At 51.5% G+C, this 19,475-nt stretch overlaps 2 protein-coding genes across 3 annotated transcripts in view; one reads left to right on the plus strand and one right to left on the minus strand.

Annotated features, from left to right (window-relative positions):
* Nucleotides 1-2,545: 2,545 nt before the first annotated feature.
* LOC137353099 (uncharacterized) overlaps nt 2,546-19,475 on the minus strand; it is a 20,306-nt gene continuing 3,376 nt past the window's right edge. The window contains exons 1-2 of one of the 2 annotated variants that reach the window (XM_068019085.1): nt 11,441-11,682; nt 2,546-4,957 (exon numbers count right to left, since the gene is read on the minus strand). In XM_068019085.1, coding sequence (XP_067875186.1) covers nt 2,943-4,957; nt 11,441-11,555 — 2,130 coding nt within the window. In that variant the 5' untranslated portion in view covers nt 11,556-11,682 and the 3' untranslated portion in view covers nt 2,546-2,942. Of the gene's footprint in view, nt 4,958-11,440; nt 11,683-19,475 lie in introns of those variants that run through there. The other variant, XM_068019086.1, reaches the window with a different exon arrangement.
* The window catches only part of blvrb (biliverdin reductase B), an 18,008-nt gene continuing 17,343 nt past the window's right edge, over nt 18,811-19,475 (plus strand). Inside the window, exon 1 of the mRNA XM_068019087.1 lies at nt 18,811-18,973. Coding sequence (XP_067875188.1) covers nt 18,898-18,973 — 76 coding nt within the window. The 5' untranslated portion in view covers nt 18,811-18,897. The remainder of the gene's footprint in view (nt 18,974-19,475) is intronic.

Consider the following 19,475-nt stretch of genomic DNA (forward strand, 5'->3'; position numbering starts at 1 on the left):
TGCAGCCACTGTGGGCATTTGGGTTTCATCTGTTCTTGTGATAAATTGAGCAGCGCCATCTTTGTTACTGGCAGCTGCCAAAAACATCGCCGACGGTGACATTTCAGTGCATTTGTGCTGTGCAAGTACTGCGCCACCTAGTGGTTGCATTGTCAGCAAACGCAGCCCAGGATTAAAAACAATCGGATGGATGTTGAGAGTGCCAGCTTGCATGGGGTGGTAGAATGGGATAATCTTTCCCTCTTCACACTTTACTTTTCAGATGCAATCTGTTTCCAAGACTACTGTTGCTTGTTTTGTGAGTTCAAGAAACCTTCACTGATCTACGAGCTGTAGCTCCAGTCCCAAGGTTGGGGCAGACTGTTTGAGTACTAACTAGGTGCGGTACTGAGGGAGTGCTGCACTGTCGGATGTGCTGCATTTCGAATGAGACGTTAAACCGAGGTCCCATCTTCCTTCTCAGGTCCCGCAGCTCTGTTGTGAAGAAGATTGACAGGTGTACTCTTTGGTATCCTGGCTAATATTTATCACCCAACCAAATTCACTATGAACTATTATCTGGTAATTTATTTCATTGCTGTTTGTGGGAGCTTGCTGCGTACAAATTCGCTGCCGAATTTCCTACATTACAACAGTGATATCAACTACCGATAGCTATACTTCAAAGGCACTTAAGTGGCTATAAGGTGAGGTGAGAGTGACCTACCTTGGCATCAAGGCAGCGTTTGACTGAGTATGGCATCAAGGAGCCCTAGCAAAATTGAAGTCAAGGGAAATCAGGGGGAAAACTCTCCGCTGGCTGGAGTCATACCTAGTGCAAAGGAAGATGGTTGTGGTTGTTGGAGGTCAATCATCGCAGCTCCAGGACATCACTGCAGGAGTTCCTCAGGGTAGTGTCCTTGGCCCAAACATCTTCAGCTGCCTCATCAATGACTTTCCTTCAATCATAAGGTCAGAAGTGGGGATGTTCGCTGACGATTGGACAATGTTCAACACCATTCACGACTTCTCAGATACTGAAGCAGTCCGTGTAGAAATACAGCAAGACCTGGACAATATCCAGGCTTGGGCTGATAAGTAGCAAGTAACATTCGCACCACACAAGTGCCAGGCAATGACCATCTCCCCTTGACATTCAATGGCATTACCATCGCTGAATCTCCCACTATCAACATCCTAGGGGCTACTATTGACCAGAAACTGAACTGGAGTAGCCACATAAATACTGTGGTTACAAGAGCAGGTCAGAGGCTAGGAATCCTGCGGTGAGTAACTCACCTCCTGACTCCCCAAAGTCTGTCCACCATCTACAAGGCACAAGTCAGGAGTGTGATGGAATACTCTCCACTTGCCTGGATGGGTGCAGCTCCAACAACACTCAAGAAGCTCGACATCATCCAGGACAAAGCAGCCCACTTGATTGGCACCCCATTCACAAACATTCACTCCCTCCACCACCGACGCACAGTGGCAGCAGTGTGTACCATCTACAAGATGCACTGCAGCAACGCACCAAGGCTCCTCAGACAGCACCTTCCAAACCCGTGACCTCTACCACCTAGAAGGACAAGGGCAGCAAATGCATGGGAACACCATCACCTGCAAGTTCCCCTCCAAGTCATGCACCATCCTGAGTTGGAACTATATCACCGTTCCTTCACTGTCGCTGGGTCAAAATCCTGGAACTCCCTTCCTAACAGCACTGTGGGTGTACCTACCCCACATGGACTGCAGCGGTTCAAGAAGGCAACTCACCACCACCACCTTCTCAAGGGCAATTAGGGATGGGCAATAAATAGTCAGCGACGCCCACATCCCATGAATGAATTCAAAGAAAAGCACTTTAGGAGGTCGTGAAAGGTGCTATATAAATGCAAATTCTTTTATTCTTAATCCTATTTGTAATATGGCCTGGGAGTCACTCACGGCTCACTTGTGATCCCGTCCTCTTCCCCAGCCGCTCCTCCTCCCCTTTCCCTCTCCAAGCACGTGTTCACAGCCTGTGCAGCCAATGGCTGCTCACTGAGGTGGGATCCAGTGCTGTTGGCTCTCACTTCCTTTCCTTCGGGCAAAAGGAGTCAAGAGAATGGAGGCTGTTTTTTCCAGCTCTCACACAGCAAGTGAAAGGGCCTCATCAAAGCAAAACTCTTATATCTATTGGACCTCTTTTTCTATGAAGAAGTGCCCGGCCCTGGCTTCTACTTGGCCACCACCCACAGCCTTCCCAACTGCATGAGAGAAGCCCACACAGGCAAGCACATCGGCTTGGGATCACTTTAACAAAGAGCTGGCACAGATGCAGTGGGCTGAATGGCCACCTTCTGTCCCGTAAACTTCTATGGTTCTATTGAACAGTGTTTCTCACCCACCAATGGTTTAACTGTTACCTGAAGATCCCATCAGTGTTGTAACACCTCATTACTGGGAGCCAGTGACACCAAGTGCTGGAATAATAGTGATGAAAATGTCATGAAATAACATGCAATGCTTTACTAAATTATTTTACAATGACAAGCTGTTGATGCTTAATGTTTAATTAAAAATAAAATGTCCAAAAGAAAAGTACGTATTTAAACATAAGGTTGCCAACTCTCCAGGCTTGGACTGGAGTCTCCAGGAATGGAAGATTAATCTCCAGGACACGGATGTGAGCAATTCTTGTAAAATCATAGGGGCATTAAAAAAAAAAGATTGTTTTAATTTGCATCGTCTTTGGACACTTCGGGCTTTATTGATATTGGAACTGGGGAAAAATGTTTGAGTGACATTCACGCACTTTGGTGAATGAAACGACCCTGCACTTTCTAATTGGCAGTCGACAGGAGTCGGGTGGGGGTGAGGGGGAATAAAACCGCCAAGAATACATTCAACCAGAGTTGGCAGCCCTAATTTCATTGGAATTTGGTATTTTTTCAAGCAGAACTGTATCACTGAGGAGCCTGTCAGACCATTTCATAGCTGGCTGCTTTGATAACAGCCTCCTCGTAGGTGTCATTGTCTGCGAGCTCCAGGTTGATCTCGTGAGAGATTCCCATGTGTTGTTTCAGGCTCTTGTAGCAGCTGAAGGTTCTGCTGCAGGTTGAGCACCTGTAGTGGGGGTGACTGCTGTGCCTCTCCTGGTGCCTCCAGCAAGACTTCTGCGTGTGGAAGGCCCGGTCACACAAGCAGCAGCAATAGTTCCTCCTCCAGAAGTGGACTTTCAGGTGGAAGCCAAGGCTCCGCTCGTCGTGGCACCAGAGGTCGCAGATGTTGCAGACATGGTAGTTGTGGCCATTGGCAAGTGCCAGGTAGAAGTGTTTGGACATTGGAATGAAACGGGCTGGGCAAAGGGCAGGGGCCTCCTCCGCGGGGCTCGGCTTCTTGCCCACTGCTGCCCCGCGCTGCTCGGCTGTTGGCTGGCTGGATGCGCAGGCTGCCTTTTCAGGAAGAGGCCTATTTCTACTTAAGCACACGCAGTGGCCGAGCTTGCGAGGTTTGCAGTCCTTAGCGTGAACCTGCAAGGTGCGAAAGCTCCTGAAAAAGTTCCGGCATGCCGAACACCAGTAGGCTTTGGAATAATATTTTGGGGTTCCCATTGGCAGGGGTGTGGCTGGAACGCTGGCACCTTCGGCATACAGGCGGGTAGCTGTTTGGCCATGTGCCATCGGGTCAGTTGGCATTGGCCAAAGTCTCACTTCCAGGGGAACATTTTCCAGGTAAGAAGTAAGATCAGATTCATCAATGAGGCTTCGATTCAATTCTTCTTCATTCTCCATTGGAACAGCTTTCAACCAGACTGTCGTTGCATACTGAAAGTCTGCAGGAGTTGTGAGGGACTTATTAAATGGACAAACACTCCCCACTGGCAGCCCCATGTCCTCGGCCTCACCTGAACGAACCAATATTTCTGAATGGGCTTGATGATCTGGATGAATGCCTAAAGAGGCTATGCCAGTGCTGGAGAGGGGCTGAATGGTGACAGGTAGAGATTCCTTTGGGGAGCTTGTGCACCGAGTTGGACTCTTCGGCAAACCTGGGGCGGACCTCCTTCCTTGAGATCCTGCTGCCCGTCCCTGGCGTGAGCATGAAAATGGGATTACTTTCTTCAAGTATTGAGTGAAACTCGGATTGTGCACTTTGCTGTATTTCATGTGCAAAAGAAGGGTGGAGAGGCTCCTGTACGTTTTTTGGCAAATCAAACATCTGTGGGAATGGGATTCACGTTTCGGGTTCTCCATGGGCTGGGGTCTGTCACTGGGAGATGGCTGGGTGGATATTTGAAAGAGTGTCAGTGGGCTAGTAGATGGCTCGTTATGCGAAAGGTTTTCTCTAATGGAGGGGTCGTCCGACTCTGAATCCCCATTGAATCCATCGTCCTGTTTGGAAGTATTATCCATCCAGTGGGTCATTGTCTGCTGCAGCTCCACAGGAATGTACTGGTAGTCACTGAAAGAGAAAACACTCTCAATTCTCGGCCCTGTGCCCTCCGTCACACTTGAGGGGGCAACCAGTTTGGAGTCAGGCTCATAGTCAGTGGGGGAAATACTCGAATCAGAGCTGGAGCTTGGCAGCAGATCAATGAGTTGAAGCCCCTTGGATTTTAGGGGTCCTGAGTGTATATTTGACCCACTTTCTGAATGCACTTCTTCCCCTGTGCATACAATCTCCAACTCCGTGTCTTCCTGCTGCCCAAGACCTTTGTCCAAGGAATTCTTCACAAATGGTTTTATATTCAAGTGATTCCGACTGCTCAGGTTGGAGCTGTTGCCGTAGAAACGTCTTTCTGGAACATAGTGAGGCTTCATCCAACTTTTTCTTGATGCTGATTGGTCTTCGAGGTCGTCTTCTGATCTGCCAAAGAAGTTTGGATATGTCTCGTGGTTGGAAGATGCTAAAGTGGTGAAGTTGGAGGGAGACAGCCAGCACCTGAACAATGTGGGACTACCGATCTCTTCAACAGCATCTGAATATTCAGTATCTATAGGAGACAGTTTCATGAAACTTTTGACTGTAAGATAACATTACTCATTTAAAGGCATGGAGATGAGCAAACAGGCTTTGATAGGATATACAGTCAATTCTAACACCGAACCCAATTCATCAACTAAACAGTTAAAACCTTCTTCACTCAGCTGGAGTGTTGTGTCCAAATCTGGGCACCACACTTTAGGAAGGATGGCAAAGCCTTGGGGTGCAGACGGGATGTACTAGAATGGTACCAGGAATGAGGGACTTCGTTCATATGAAGAGAGTGGAGCAGCTGGGGTTGTTCTCCTTAAAGCAGAAAAGGTTAAGAGGAGATTTAATAGAGATGTTCAAAATCATGGAGGGCTTTGATAGAGTAAATAAGGAGAAAATATTTCCAATGGCAGAAGGATTGACAATCAGAGGATTCAGATTTAAGGTAAATGACAAAAGAATCAGAGGGGCAGATGACAATTTTTATTATGCAGCAAGTTAAGATCTGGAATGCACTGCCTGGAAGGTAGATTCAGTATCAACTTTCAAAAGGGAATTGGATAAATACTTGGAAAGGAAAAGGGGTTATGGAGAAAGAACAGGGGAGTGGGGCTAATTGGGCAACTCTTTCAAAGAGTTAGCATAAGCATAATGGGCCAAATGGCCTAGTTCTGTGTTGTATGAGCAGCTTAGTGACATTAGTGATTGCTAAGTGAACAGTGATGCCACAGAGAGAGAGAGAGAGAGAGAGAGAGTAGAGGCTCACTGTCCCAGGCTACTCAGACGTCAAGTCCTTAATATTGGCCAATGATGTATAAAACTGGCAGTCCATCAAATTTAGAACCATAGAAAAGATACGGCACAGAAAGGGACCATTCAGCCCATCGTGTCCGCACCAGCTGAAAAAGCTAGCCGCCCAATCTAATCCCACCTTCCAGCACCTGGTCCGTAGCCTTGCTGGTTACAGCACTTCAGGTGCATGTCCAGGTATAGTTGAGGGTTTCTGCCTCCACCACCAATCCAGGCAGTGAATTCCAGACACACACCATCCTCTGGGTGAAAAGGTTTTTCCTCATGCCCCTCTAATCATTCTACCAATTACCTTAAGTCTGTGCCCCTGGTAACTGACCTCTCCCCTAGGGGAAACAGGTCCTTCCTGTCTACTCTATCTAGCCCCCTCATAATTTTGTACACCTCAATTAAGTCACCCCTCAGCCTCCTCTGTTCTAAGGAAAACAACCCTAGCCCATCCAATCTTTCCTCATGGTTGTAATTTTCAAGCCCTGGAAACATTCTTGTAAATCTCCACTGTACTCTCTCCAGAGCAATTATGTCCTTCCTGTAATGTGATGACTGGAACTGTACGCAATACTCCAGATGTGGCTTAACCAGCGTTTTTTTTACAGTTCCAGCATTACATCCCTGCTTTTGTATTCTATTGTATTTGAGGATTTTTCACCATTTCTCCACAGGTAGGACTTAGAAATGAAATATATTTAAATGGTGTTTAAATTTATCGTAGAATTGTACTGGTTTACACTCTCCTTACTGCCATAGGAGCAGGCTGAGGCAATTCAACCCCTCAAACATGTTCCGCCATTCAATTAGATCATGTCTGATCTGTACCTCAACTACAATTACCCATTCTCGTTCCATATCCCTTGATATCCTTAACTAACAAAACTCTATCGATGTGTTTTGAAAGCTCCAATTGTCCCAGAACCCAGTTCCCTTTGTGTGAAAAAGTGCTTCCTGATTTCCCTCCAAAATGGCCTGATACTAATTTTAAGCTTACAGTCCCTCGTTCTTGATTCCTCCATCAGAGGTAATCGCTTCTCTGTGCCCTTTTATCGTTTGTCACACCTCGATCAGATCACCCCTCAATTTCCTAAACTCATGGGAATACAGGCCAAACTGCCCTTGTAATTTCACCCTCTAAGTCCCCGTATCATTCTGATGGATCATGTTGCACTCTCTCCGAGGCTAACATGTCATTTCTGAAGTACAGTGCCCTGAACTCAACAGTGAAATGTAGAACCGAAGCTTAACTTCCTCCCCTTTGTAATCCAGCTCACTTGTGATAAGGACCAGCATTCCATTAGCCCTTTTGACTGTGTTACGGCCAGCTGTGAAAGGTGTCTAGGGGTCTTTCTTAGCCGTCACCTGGCCTTATTGTAACAGGATTTAATTTTTAAACACACTGCATTTTGAGCTCCCCCTTGGTGAATCCTTGATCACCGCTTTCCAATTATAAGGCAAAGAAATGAGCACAAACAGGCTTTCTTAGGTTTAAAGAAGAAAAGTGAAATTTATTAAAACTTAAATTGAAACTCTAATTCGGTTAAAGCCTATGAACACACGCCGTGCCCCACGCTAGCATGCATATGCGATACGCACATGCAGATAGAGACAGAAAAGAGCAAAAGAAAAAATAAAAGTAGATAGAAAATCTCTGAAGAGGGTTTTTTTTTTTTACTGTGCTTTGAGCTCGCTGTCGTCCTTGATTGTGGGTAGTCTTGCTTTTCGTTGGGGCCCAGTATTATTCTTAAACCTTGTTAAGACTGTTCTCTCTTGGGGTTCATTTGTCTTCAATGATTTCCGAAGCTGGTAAGAGAGAGATGAGAGCAGACAGGAGAGAGGTCTTTTCAGTCCAGCAGCAAACAGCTTCCTGAGTTTTAAAATGCTGTGGCAAGTTCAAATTCAAAAACCTCCAACAGTCATTTAGTCATGTGACTAAACTGGTCTGACCACATCTATTTGTGTATTTGGCCATCTTAGCAGTTAACCTGGAATGCTAGCCTCTCCACTTTCAACGTCTGGTAATCAAAAGTCCATTGTGGATTAAATTGGAGCAGGGAGTGGCCCCTTTGTCCTTTCGAAGTACTGTCTCTAACTGTGCAAATGTCTTTCCAGTCAAGGGTCTGGTGTTCTTTTTAAAAACAAGTTCTTTCTTTACTCAGTAACAGTTTCAAAATCAATGTTCATGTGGTGAAATTAATGTCTCTCATTCTTGGCAGGTGGGGGCCTGCATGACAATTGTTCTTTTGTACCTGGCTACTAGCTTTTAATGATACGTGTGCTTGGTCATCACAATTTCACTGCTCCTTTACAGATCCTAGTTTCTCACTATTATAAAATAATTTAGTCCACTTACATTATAGGGTAGTTATAATGGGGAACTTTAATTATAGAAACATAGTCTGGGATAGCAGTAGTGTAAAGGGCAATGAGGGGCAAGAGTTCCTAGAGTGTGTTCAGGAAAATTTTCTACAACAGTATGTTGCTAGTCCAACAAGAAAGGAGACACTGCTAGACCTGGTTCTTGGGAATGAGGTGGGCCAAGTGGATCAAGTATCAGTAGGAGAGCATTTAGAGGATAGTGATCATTGTATCATAAGGCTTAGGCTGACTATGGAAAAGGACAAAGAGAAATCCAGGGTAAGAATAATTAACTGGGGGAAGACCAACCTCAATGGGGTAAGAATGGAGCTGGGGTGAATAAATTGGAGTCAAAAGCTGACAGGAAAACCGGTAAATGAACAATGGGCTACCTTCAAAGAAGAGAGAGTTCGGGCACAGTCAAGGTATGTGCCCTCGAAGGGGAAAAGTAGAGCAAACAAATCCAGAGCTCCCTGGATAGACAAAAGAGGTACAGATTAAGATAAAAAAGAAAAAGTGTGCTCATGACAGATGTCAGGTAGAAAATACTATCGAGAATCAGGCTGAATATAAAAGGTTCAGTGGGGAAGTGAAAAAGCAAATAAGAGAAGCAAAGAGAGAGCATGAGAAGAGACTGGCAGCTAGCATTAAAGGAAATCCCTAAGTTTTCTATAGGCATATAAATAGTAAAAGGGTGGTAAAAGGAGGAGTGGGGCCAATTATGGACCAGAAAGGGGATTTACACATGGAGGCAGAGGGCATAGCTGAGGTATTAAATGAATACTTTGCATCTGTCTTTACCAAGGAAGAAGATGCAACCCAGGCAATGTTGAAAGAGGAGCTAGGTCAGACACTAGAGGGGTTTAAAATTGATAAAGAGGAAGCATTAGATAGGCTGTCTGTACTTAAAGTGGATAAAACACTAGGGCTGGGGGAAGTGAGGGTGGAAATCGCAGAGGCACTGGCCATAATTTTTCAGTCTTCCTTAGACTTGGGGGTGGTGCCAGAGGACTGGAGAATTGCAAACATTACACCCTTGTTCAAAAAAGGGTGTAAAGATAAGCCCAGCAATTACAGGCCAGTCAATTTAACTTCAGTGATGGGAAATTTCAAGAAAAAATAATTAAGGACAAAATCAATAGTCATATGGACAAATGCGAGTTAATTAAGAAATGTCAGCATGGATTTCTTAAGGGAAAATCATCTTTAACTAACTTGCTGGAGTTTTTTGAGGATATAACAAATAGAGTTGATGAGAGCAATGTTGTTGATGTGGTGTACATGGACTTTCAAAAGGTATTTGATACAGTGCCACACAACAGACTTGTGAGCAAACTTGTAGCTCATGGAATAAAAGGGACAGTAGCAACATGGATACGGAATTGGCTGAGTGACAGGAAACAAAGAGTAGTGGTTAATGGATGTTTTACGGGCTGGAGGAATGTTTGTAGTGGAGTTCCCCAGGGATCAGTGTTGGGACCTCTGCTTTTCCTGATATATATTAATGACCTAGACCTTGGTGTACAGGGCACAATTTCAAAGTTTGCAGATGATATGAAACTTGAAATCATTGTGAACTGTGAGGAGGATAGTGTAGAACTTCAAAAGGACATAGACAAGTTGGTGGAATGGGCAGACAGGTGGCAGATGAAGTTCAATGCAGAGAAATGTGATGTGATTCATTTTGACAGGAAGAACATGCAGAGACAATATAGAATAAAGGGTACAATTCTAAAGTGGGTACAGGAGCAGAGGGACCTGGTGTATATGTGCATAAGTCATTGAAGGTGGCAGGACAGGTTGAGGGAGCAGTTAATAAAGCATACAGTATCCTGGGCTTTATTAATAGGGGCGTAGAGTACAAGAGCAAGGAAGTTATGTTGTATAAGACACTAGTTCGGCCTCATCTGGAGTATTGTGTCCAGTTCTGGGCGCCGCACTTGAGGAAAGACGTGAAGGCATTGGAGAGAGTAGAGAAAAGATTCACGAGAATATTTCCAGGGATGAGAAATTTCAGTTATGAAGATAGATTGGAGAAGTTAGGACTGTTTTCCTTGGAGAAGAGAAGGCTGAGAGGTTATTCGATATAGGTATTCAAAATCATGAGCAGTCTGGACAGAGTAGATAGAGAGAAACTGTTCCCATTGGTGAAAGGATCGAGAACGAGAGGGCACAGATTTAAAGTATTTGATAAGAGAAGCAAAAGTGACATGAGGAAAAAAATTTTCACGCAGCGAGTGGTTAAGATCTGGAATGTGTTGCCTGAGAACGTGTTGGAGGCAGGTTCAATTGAAGTATTCAAAGTTGTATGAAAAGGAAGAATGTGCAAGGTTATGGGGAGAAGGCAGGGGAATGGGACTGAGGGAAGTGCTCTTTTGGAGAACCAGTGCAGACACGATGGGCTGAATGGCCTCCTTCTGCACTGTAACGATTCTGTGATACTTAATCTGTCTACAATCAGAAAGGATTGAACAGGCTGTGAATCTTTTCTCTAGAAAAGAGAAACTGAAGGGTGAGGTTTTTAGGGATCTTCAAGATTATAAAAAGCATAGATAGGGTGGAGATAGAGAAGATGTTTGCATTTGTGGGTGAGGCCAGAATTAGGGACTGTAAATATAAGATAATCACTAATAAATCGAGTAAGGAATTCAGGAGAAACTTCTGTACCCAGAGAGTGGTAAGAAAGTGAAACTTGATGTCACATGAAGTAATTGCCCAAAACATACAAGATTCGGCATGCAGAGGTCACCCCCCTGGCTGGGGAGTCCAGATCATAGGGGCACAGTCTCAAGATAAGGGGTCGGTCATTTAGGACTGAGTTGAGGAGAAATTTATTCACTCAAAAGGTTGTGAATCGTTGGAATTCTCTTCCCTATCGACCGCTTATGAGTGACCAGCACCATTGAACACCATTGATGCCCCACATGGTTGAATGGCCCGACCTTTTAGTGCAGGCTTTCCTCTTTTATATTCAGTTGCAAATAGTTGCCCGGACAGGGTGCATTGAAGAATGCTCTCCTGCCCCTAAATAAGGCCAGGAGAATCACTGAGAACTGTCAAGAATAACAAATGAGAGTGCAAGTCAATGAGAATGAGGAAGTGTCACTGAGTCAGCCAGAGCTAATGAATGAATGAAAGCTGGTGACAGTTTGCCAGTTAGTGAAAGACTGAGAGTCAATGAGAAACAGTGAGAGTCAATGATCCTTAATTCCTGCAGGAGAGGAGGGAGAAAATGGGGGGGGGGGGGATTAAAAGGGAATGAGGACTTTTTGGTTAAAGAATGAATTGATGGAAAGAGAGAGAGAGTGAATGTGACCCAACAAAGTCAGTGGGAGATTCTCACCAAACTCGCTTTGGCTCGGCTCCGCTTGCTGCTCGCTGGACCTCCCGTCCTGGGGCGGATCGGGTCGGCGGCACTCGAGTCCCGCGAGGATGTAGAGGTCGGTTCTCTGAGACATTTCCCCACCCGGTTAAGGGAGCCGTGGGTGGGGAAGGAGCCGTTAGCTGGGCGGAACGCGGAGGAAAGGAACCTTAGCAACGGTGAACGAAACAATAACCCGTTCCAGTCCGGGACAGAGAGACTGTAGCCCGCATGGGAGTGACCCCCAAACTACAACCAAAGAATTACACAGCACAGGAAAGAGGCCATTTAGCCCATCGTGCTGTGCTGGCTCTTTGAAAGGGCTTCCAATTTATCCCACTCCCCTGCTCTTTCCCCATAGCCCTTGCAATTGTATTTCCCAAATATTTATCCAATTCCCCTTTGAAAGTTACTCTTGAATCTGCCTCCACCTTTCAGATACAGCATTTCAGATCACAACAACTGGCTGTGTTAAAAACACATGGTCCATTTGCCAATCATCTGAGATCTATGTCCTTTGGTGACTGGAACCAATTTCTCCTTATTTACTCTTTAAGAAAAAACCCTACATGATTTTGAACACCTCTCTGCTCTTAGATCTGCTCTAAGGAGAACAAGGAGAGGGAGTGCAGCGAAGGTTTACCAGACTGATTCCTGGGATGGCGGGACTGACATATGAGGAGAGAGAGATTGAGTCGGTTAGGATTATATTCGCTGGAGTTCAGAAGAGTGAGGGGGGAATCTCATAGAAACCTATAAAATTCTAACAGGACTTGACAGGGTAGATGCAGGAAGGATGTTCCCGATGGTGGGGGAGTCCAGAACCAGGGGTCATAGTCTAAGGATACGGGGTAAACCTTTCAGGACTGAGATGAGGAAAAATTTCTTCACCCAGAGAGTGGTGAGCCTGTGGAATTCACTACCACAGAAAGCAGTTGAGGCCAAAGTATGTTTTCAAGAAGGAGTTAGATATAGCTCTTGGGTGAAAGGGATCAAAGGATATGGGGCGGAGGTTGGAACAGGCTACTGAGCTGGATGATCAGCCATGATCATAATGAATGGCAGAGCAGGCTCGAAGGGCCGAAGGGCCTACTCCTGCTCCTATTGTCTATGTTTCTATGTTAATCCCAGCTTCTCTAGTCTCTCCACATTAACTGAAGCCCCTCATCTCCTCGGTACAATTCGAGTACATTTTTTTTCTGCACTTTCTCTAAGATCATGATGTCCTTCCTGAAGCCTGGTGCCCAGGGAGTGGGGAGTGTGCAAGAAGGTGAAGTTGAGAAGACTCGCAATTCTTTTGGGCCTCCTTATCTCGAGAGACAATGGATACGCGCCTGGAGGTGGTCAGTGGTTTGTGAAGCAGCGCCTGGAGTGGCTATAAAGGCCAATTCTGGAGTGACAGGCTCTTCCACAGGTGCTGCAGAGAAATTTGTTTGTCGGGGCTGTTGCACAGTTGGCTCTCCCCTTGCACCTCTGTCTTTTTTCCTGCCAACTACTAAGTCTCTTCGACTCGCCACAATTTAGCCCTATCTTTATGGCTGCCCGCCAGCTCTGGCGAATGCTGGCAACTGACTCCCACGACTTGTGATCAATGTCACACGATTTCATGTCGCGTTTGCAGACGTCTTTATAGCGGAGACATGGACGGCCGGTGGGTCTGATACCAGTGGCGAGCTCGCTGTACAATGTGTCTTTGGGGATCCTGCCATCTTCCATGTGGCTCACATGGCCAAGCCATCTCAAGCGCCGCTGACCCAGTAGTGTGTATAAGCTGGGGGTGTTGGCCGCTTCAAGGACTTCTGTGTTGGAGATATAGTCCTGCCACCTGATGCCAAGTATTCTCCGAAGACAGCGAAGATGGAATGAATTGAGACGTCGCTCTTGGCTGGCATACGTTGTCCAGGCCTCGCTGCCGTAGAGCAAGGTACTGAGGACACAGGCCTGATACACTCGGACTTTTGTGTTCCGTGTCAGTGCGCCATTTTCCACACTCTCTTGGCCAGTCTGGACATAGCAGTGGAAGCCTTACCCATGCGCTTGTTGATTTCTGCATCTAGAGACAGGTTACTGGTGATAGTTGAGCCTAGGTAGGTGAACTCTTGAACCACTTCCAGAGCGTGGTCGCCAATATTGATGGATGGAGCATTTCTGACGCCCTGCCCATGATGTTCGTTTTCTTGAGGCTGATGGTTAGGCCAAATTCATTGCAGGCAGACGCAAACTGTCGATGAGACTCTGCAGGCACTCTTCAGTGTGAGATGTTAAAGCAGCATCGTCAGCAAAGAGGAGTTCTCTGATGAGGACTTTCCGTACTTTGGACTTCGCTCTTAGACGGGCAAGGTTGAACAACCTGCCCCTGATCTTGTGTGGAGGAAAATTCCTTCTTCAGAGGATTTGAACGCATGTGAAAGCAGCAGGGAGAAGAAAATCCCAAAAAGTGTGGGTGCGAGAACACAGCCCTGTTTCACACCACTCAGGATAGGAAAGGGCTCTGATGAGGAGCCACCATGTTGAATTGTGCCTTTCATATTGTCATGGAATGAGGTGATGATACTTAGTAGCTTTGGTGGACATCCGATCTTTTCTAGTAGTCTGAAGAGACCACGTCTGCTGACGAGGTCAAAGGCTTTGGTGAGATCAATGAAAGCAATGTAGAGGGGCATCTGTTGTTCACGGCATTTCTCCTGTATCTGACGAAGGGAGAACAGCATGTCAATGGTCGATCTCTCTGCACGAAAGCCACACTGTGCCTCAGGGTAGACGCGCTCGGCCAGCTTCTGGAGCCTGTTCAGAGCGACTCGAGCAAAGACTTTGAGAAGACTCGCAATGATCTGAAGGAATGGTGGAGCAGGTTTGAGTGACCGAACGGCCTCATCCTGCTCCTATTTAAGAAATTATGAGGGGAGGGGGAGTGGGAGAGAGGGAGCATTGGGTGAGGATAAAGAGTGAGGGTGAGGACGAGGGGAGGAGGGCGAGGGGAGGAGGGCGAGGGGAGGAGGGCGAGGGGAGGAGGGTGAAGGGGCGGAGGGTGAAGGGGCGGAGGGTGAAGGGGAGGAGGGTGAAGGGGAGGAGGGTGAAGGGGAGGAGGGTGAAGGGGAGGAGGGGGAGGGTTAAGTGGAGGAGGGGTGAAGGGGGAGGAGGGTGAGGGTGAAGGGGAAGAGGGTGAAGGGGAGGAGGGTGAAGGGAGGAGGGTGAAGGGGAGGAGGGTGAAGGGGAGGAGGGTGAAGGGGGAGGAGGGTGAAGGGGAGGAGGGTGAAGGGGAGGAGGGTGAAGGGGGAGGAGGTGAAGGGGAGGAGGGTGAAGGGGGAGGAGGGTGAAGGGGGAGGAGGTGAAGGGGGAGGAGGGTGAGGGTGAAGGGGGGTGAGGGTGAAGGGGGGTGAGGGTGAAGGGTGAGGAGGGTGAAGGGGGGAGGAGGGTGAGGGTGAAGGGGGGAGGAGGGTGAGGGGGGAGGAGGGTGAGGGTGAAGGGGGGAGGAGGGTGAGGGTGGGGGGAGGAGGGTGAGGGTGAAGGGGGGAGGAGGGTGAGGGTGAAGGGGGAGGAGGGTGAGGGTGAAGCGGGAGGAGGGCGATGGGGGAGGAGGGGAAGCAGGGGAGGGCGATGGTGGGAGAAGGGGGAGGGTGATGGGGGGAGAGGATGTGGGGAGGAGGAGAGGGCGATGGGGGAGGAGGGGAGGGCGATGGGGGAGAGGGGGAGGGCGATGGGGAATGAGGGGGAGGGGGAGGAGGGGAGGAGGGGGGGATGGGGGAGGGGGGAGGGGGAGGGGGGGAGAGGGGGGGAGGAGGGGGGGAAGGGGGAGAGGGGGAAGGGGGGGAGGAGGGGGGGAAGGGGGGGAGGAAGGGGGGGAGGAGGGGGGAGGAGGAGGGGGAGGAGGAGGGGGGGAGGGGGGAGGAGGAGGGGGGAGGGGGGGAGGAGGAGGAGGGGGGAGGGGGGAGGAGGAGCAGGGGGGAGGGGGAGGAGGAGGAGGGGAGGAGGAGGAGCAGGCGAGGGGGAGGAGGATGGGGGAGGGCAAGGGGAGGAGGAGGATGGGGAGGGCAAGGGGAGGGGGGAGGCAAGGGGGAGGAAAAGGGGGAGGAAAAGGGGGGAGGAAAAGGGGGGAGGAGGAGGGGGGAGGGCGAGGGGGGGTGAGGGGGGGAGAAGGGCGAGGGGTGGGGAGGAGGGGGAGGAGGGAGGAGGGCGAGGGCGGAGGGCAAGGGGGAAGAGGGCGAGGGGGAGGAGGGCGAGGGGGAGGCGAAGACGGGGAGGGCGAGGAGGGGGCGGGGGAGAGGAGGGGGAGGAGGGGGAGGAGGGGCGGGCGAGGCGGGAGGGGGGGCGGGCGAGGGGGAGGAGGTGCAGGGCGATAGTGGAGAAGGCGGAGGGCGAATGGGTGGGAGGGAGTGGGCGAGGGGGGGAGGGCGAGGGGGGAGGGCGAGGGGGGAGGGGCGAGGGCAAGGTGTGGAGGGGAATGGGAAGGGGAGGGCGAGGTCGAGGAGCAGGGGGTTGGGGGCGAGGTGGAGGGTGAGGCGAGGGGGGCGAGGGCGATGGCGAGGGGGAGGGAGGTGGGAGGGTGTGGGTGGAGGGAGGGGAGGATGAGGGGGTGGGCGAGGGGGAGGGCGAGGGGGGAGGAGGATGGGGGAGGGCAAGTGGAGGAGGAGGGGGAGGGCAAGGGGAGGAGGAGGAGGGGGAGGGCAAGGGAGGAGGAGGAGGGGGAGGGCAAGGTGGGGAGGGTGGAGGGCAAGGGGGGGAAGAGGGCGAGGGGTGGGTAGGAGGGTGAGGGCGAGGGGGGAGGAGGGGGAGGAGAGGGAGGAGGGCAAGGGGGAGGAGGGCAAGGGGGGTGCGAAGACGGGAGGGGGAGGGGGCGGGGTGAGGAGGAGGAGGGTGAGGGGGGAGGAGGGGGCGGGCGAGGGGTGGAGGAGGGGGAGGGCGAGGGGGGGGAGGGTGAGGGGAGGAGGGGGAGGGCGAGGGGGAGGAGGCGGAGGGCGAGGGGGAGGGGGTGGGCGAGAGTGGGAGGGGGTGGGCGAGGGGGGGAGGGCGAGTGCGAGGGCAAGGAGTGGAGGGGGATAGGGAAGGGGGAGGGGGGAGGGCGAGGTCGAGGGCAGGGGGTTGGGGGCGAAGTGGAGGGTGAGGCGAGGGGGGGCGAGGGCGATGGCGAGGGGGAGGGGGGAGGGAGGGCGTGGGGTGGAGGGAGGGGGATGAGGGAGGGGAGGGTGGAGGGAGGGGGATGAGGGAGGGGGAGGGGGAGGGTGAAGAGGAGGGCGAGGGCGAGGAGGGGGAGAGCGAGGGGGATGAGGGGAGAGCAAGGGGGAGGAGGGGAGGGCGAGGGGGAGGAGGGGGAGGAGGGGGAGGGAGAGCGCGAGGGGGAGGGCGTGGGCAGGGCGAGGGGGGATGGGGGCGAGAAGGGGGGACGAGGGGGTGGGCGAGAGGTAGGGCAAGAGGGAGGGCAAGAGGGAGGGCAAGAGGGATGGGTTGAAGGGGTGAAAGGGTGGGGTTGAAAGGGTGGGGTTGAAAGGGTGGGGTTGAAAGGGTGGGGTTGAAAGGGGTGAAAGGGTGGGGGTTGAAGGGGGTGGGCGTGAAAGGGTGGGGGTTGAAGGGGTGAAAGGGTGGGGGGCCAAAGGGGTGAACGGGTGGGGGGTGAAGGGGTGAAAGGGTGGGGGTTGAAAGGGTGGGGGGGTGAAAGGGTGGGGGGTGAAAGAGGTGAAAGGGGTGAAAGGGTGGGGGGGTGAAACAGTGGGGGGAGGGTGGTGAAAGGGTGGGGGTGAAACGGGTGAACAGGTGGGGGGGTGAAGGTGTGATAGGGTGGGGGCCAAAGGGGTGAAGGGGTGATAGGGGGGGTGTGAAAGAGTGGGGGGGGGTGGGAGGGTGGTGGGAGGGTGAAAAGGTGGGGGGGGGTGAAAAGGTGGGGGTGGTGGAAAGGTGGGGGGTGAAAGGGTGAAAGTGTGGGGTGAAGGGATGGGGTTGGATGTGAAGGGATGGGATGGGGGTGAAGAGGTATGGTGAAGGGGTAAAGGGGTGGGGGAAAGATGTAAAGGGGGTGGGGGAAAGATGTAAAGGGGGTGGGGGAAAGATGTAAAGGGGGTGGGAGAAAGATGTAAAGGGGTGGGGTAAAGGGGGTGGGGGAAAGGGGGTGGGGGAAAGGGGGGGGGGAAGGGTGAAAGGGGTGAGGGTGAAAAGGGGTGAGGGTGAAAGGGCTGAGGGTGAAAAGGGCTGAGGGTGAAGGGGAAGGGGGTGAGGGTGAAGGGGGGAAGTTGGTGGGAGTGAAGGGGGGAAGGTGGTGGGAGTGAAGGGGGGGGAAGGTGGTGGGGGTGAAGGGGGGGAAGGTGGTGGGTGAGGGGGGGAAGGTGGTGGGGTGAAGGGGGGAAAGGTGGGGGTGAAGGGTGGAAAGGTGGTGGGGGTGAAGGGGGGAAAGGTGGTGGGGTGAAGGGGGGAAAGTGGTGGGGGTGAAGGGGGAAAGGTGGTGGGGTGAAGGGGGGAAAGGGGGTGGAGTGAAAGGGGGGAAAGGGGGTGGGGGTGAAGGGGGAAAGGGGGTGGGGGTGAAGGGGGAAGGGGTGGGGTGAAGGGGGAAAGGGGTGAAGGGGGTAAGAGGGTGGGTGATGGGGTAAGAGGGTGGGGAAGGGGGTAAAGAGGGTGGGGAAGAGGTAAAGAGGGTGGGGAAGGGGGAAAGAGGGTGGGGGTAGGGGGGAGAGGGTGGGGGAAGGGGGGGAAGGGGGTGGGGGGGGAAGGGGGGGGAAGGGGTGGTGGGGGGGAGGGTGGGGGGAGGGGGGGGGGAAGGGGGTGGCGGTGAAGGGGGAAGGGGGTGGGGGTGAAGGGGGGAAGGGGGTGGGGTGAAGGGGGGGAAGGGGTGGGGGTGAAGTGGGGGAGGGCGTGGGGGTGTAGGGGAAGGGGGTGGGATGAAGGGGGGAAGGGGGTGGGGATGAAGGGGGGAAAGGGGGTGGGGTGAAGGGGAAGGGGGTGGGGTGAGGGGGGAAGGTGTGTGGGGGGTGAGGGGGTGGGGGTGAGGGGGGAAGGGGTGGGGGTTGAGGGGGAAGGGGGGTGAGGGGGGAGGGTGTGGGGTGAAGGGGGTGGGGGGTTGGGGGTGAGGGGGGAAGGGTGGGGGTGTGGGGGGGGGAAAGGGGTTGTGGGGGTGGGGGGTGGGGGTGGGGTGAGGGGGGGAAGGGGGTGGGGGTGAGGAGTGGATTGGGGTGGGGTGTTGGGGGGGGTTGGGGAGGGGGTAAGGTGTTGGGGTGAGGGTGTGGTTGTATGGGGTGGGGGTGAAAGGGGTAAGTTGAAAGGGATAAGGTGGGGGTGAAGGGGTGTGGAGGAGGTGGGTCTTAAGGGTTGCCGGGGAGACCCTGGTCCTGTGAGCCCTGGGGAGGTTGGACCGGAACGGCTGATGCGTGAACCTCACCCGGAAGCCGAAAGGAAAGTTGCAGATTGCGGAGAGAGAATATTCGGATCGGACAGAGAGAGGCTCAACAGGCACAATCATGAGCACAAAGGTAGTCATATTCGGCTCCACCGGAATGACGGGACTCGCTACCCTTCCGCAGGCAATCGATGCAGGTGAGAAAGGACAAGAACCCCAGAGAAACTGACCAGTGAGAGCAGGAAAACTGACCAGGGAAACTGACCAGACACTGACCAGTGACACCGGGGGAAACTGACCAGACACTGACCAGTGAGAGCAGGGAAATTCAGCCATTGTGATTTATGTGGACACTTCTCTCTGTCTCTGCACTGTGAGGAAGAATGTTTATAAATGGAAGTAACCAGTCAGGGGCCAAGGGCACCGGGTATTTGCAGAGCTGAGGTTACGACGAGTCTATTTAATATTAAATTGTCCAGCTATAACGCGTTCTGGATTGCTTTTACACTAGCTGTGCCCGTTGAAGTTTCATTTTCAAGTCTTAAATGTAATTTTAAGTTAATGGTGTTTGCATAAGAGCCAGTTCATGCTCATGGTACACACATGCTGCCTTTATATAAACACAGCAGCACTCCATGTGGTTTCTAAACCCTTAGGTCTGTTAGTGTTTAAAGAAAAAGTGAGGACTTGCATTTAAAA

This window comes from Heterodontus francisci, chromosome 40, assembly GCF_036365525.1.
Source record: "Heterodontus francisci isolate sHetFra1 chromosome 40, sHetFra1.hap1, whole genome shotgun sequence".
Taxonomy (NCBI): domain Eukaryota; kingdom Metazoa; phylum Chordata; class Chondrichthyes; order Heterodontiformes; family Heterodontidae; genus Heterodontus; species Heterodontus francisci.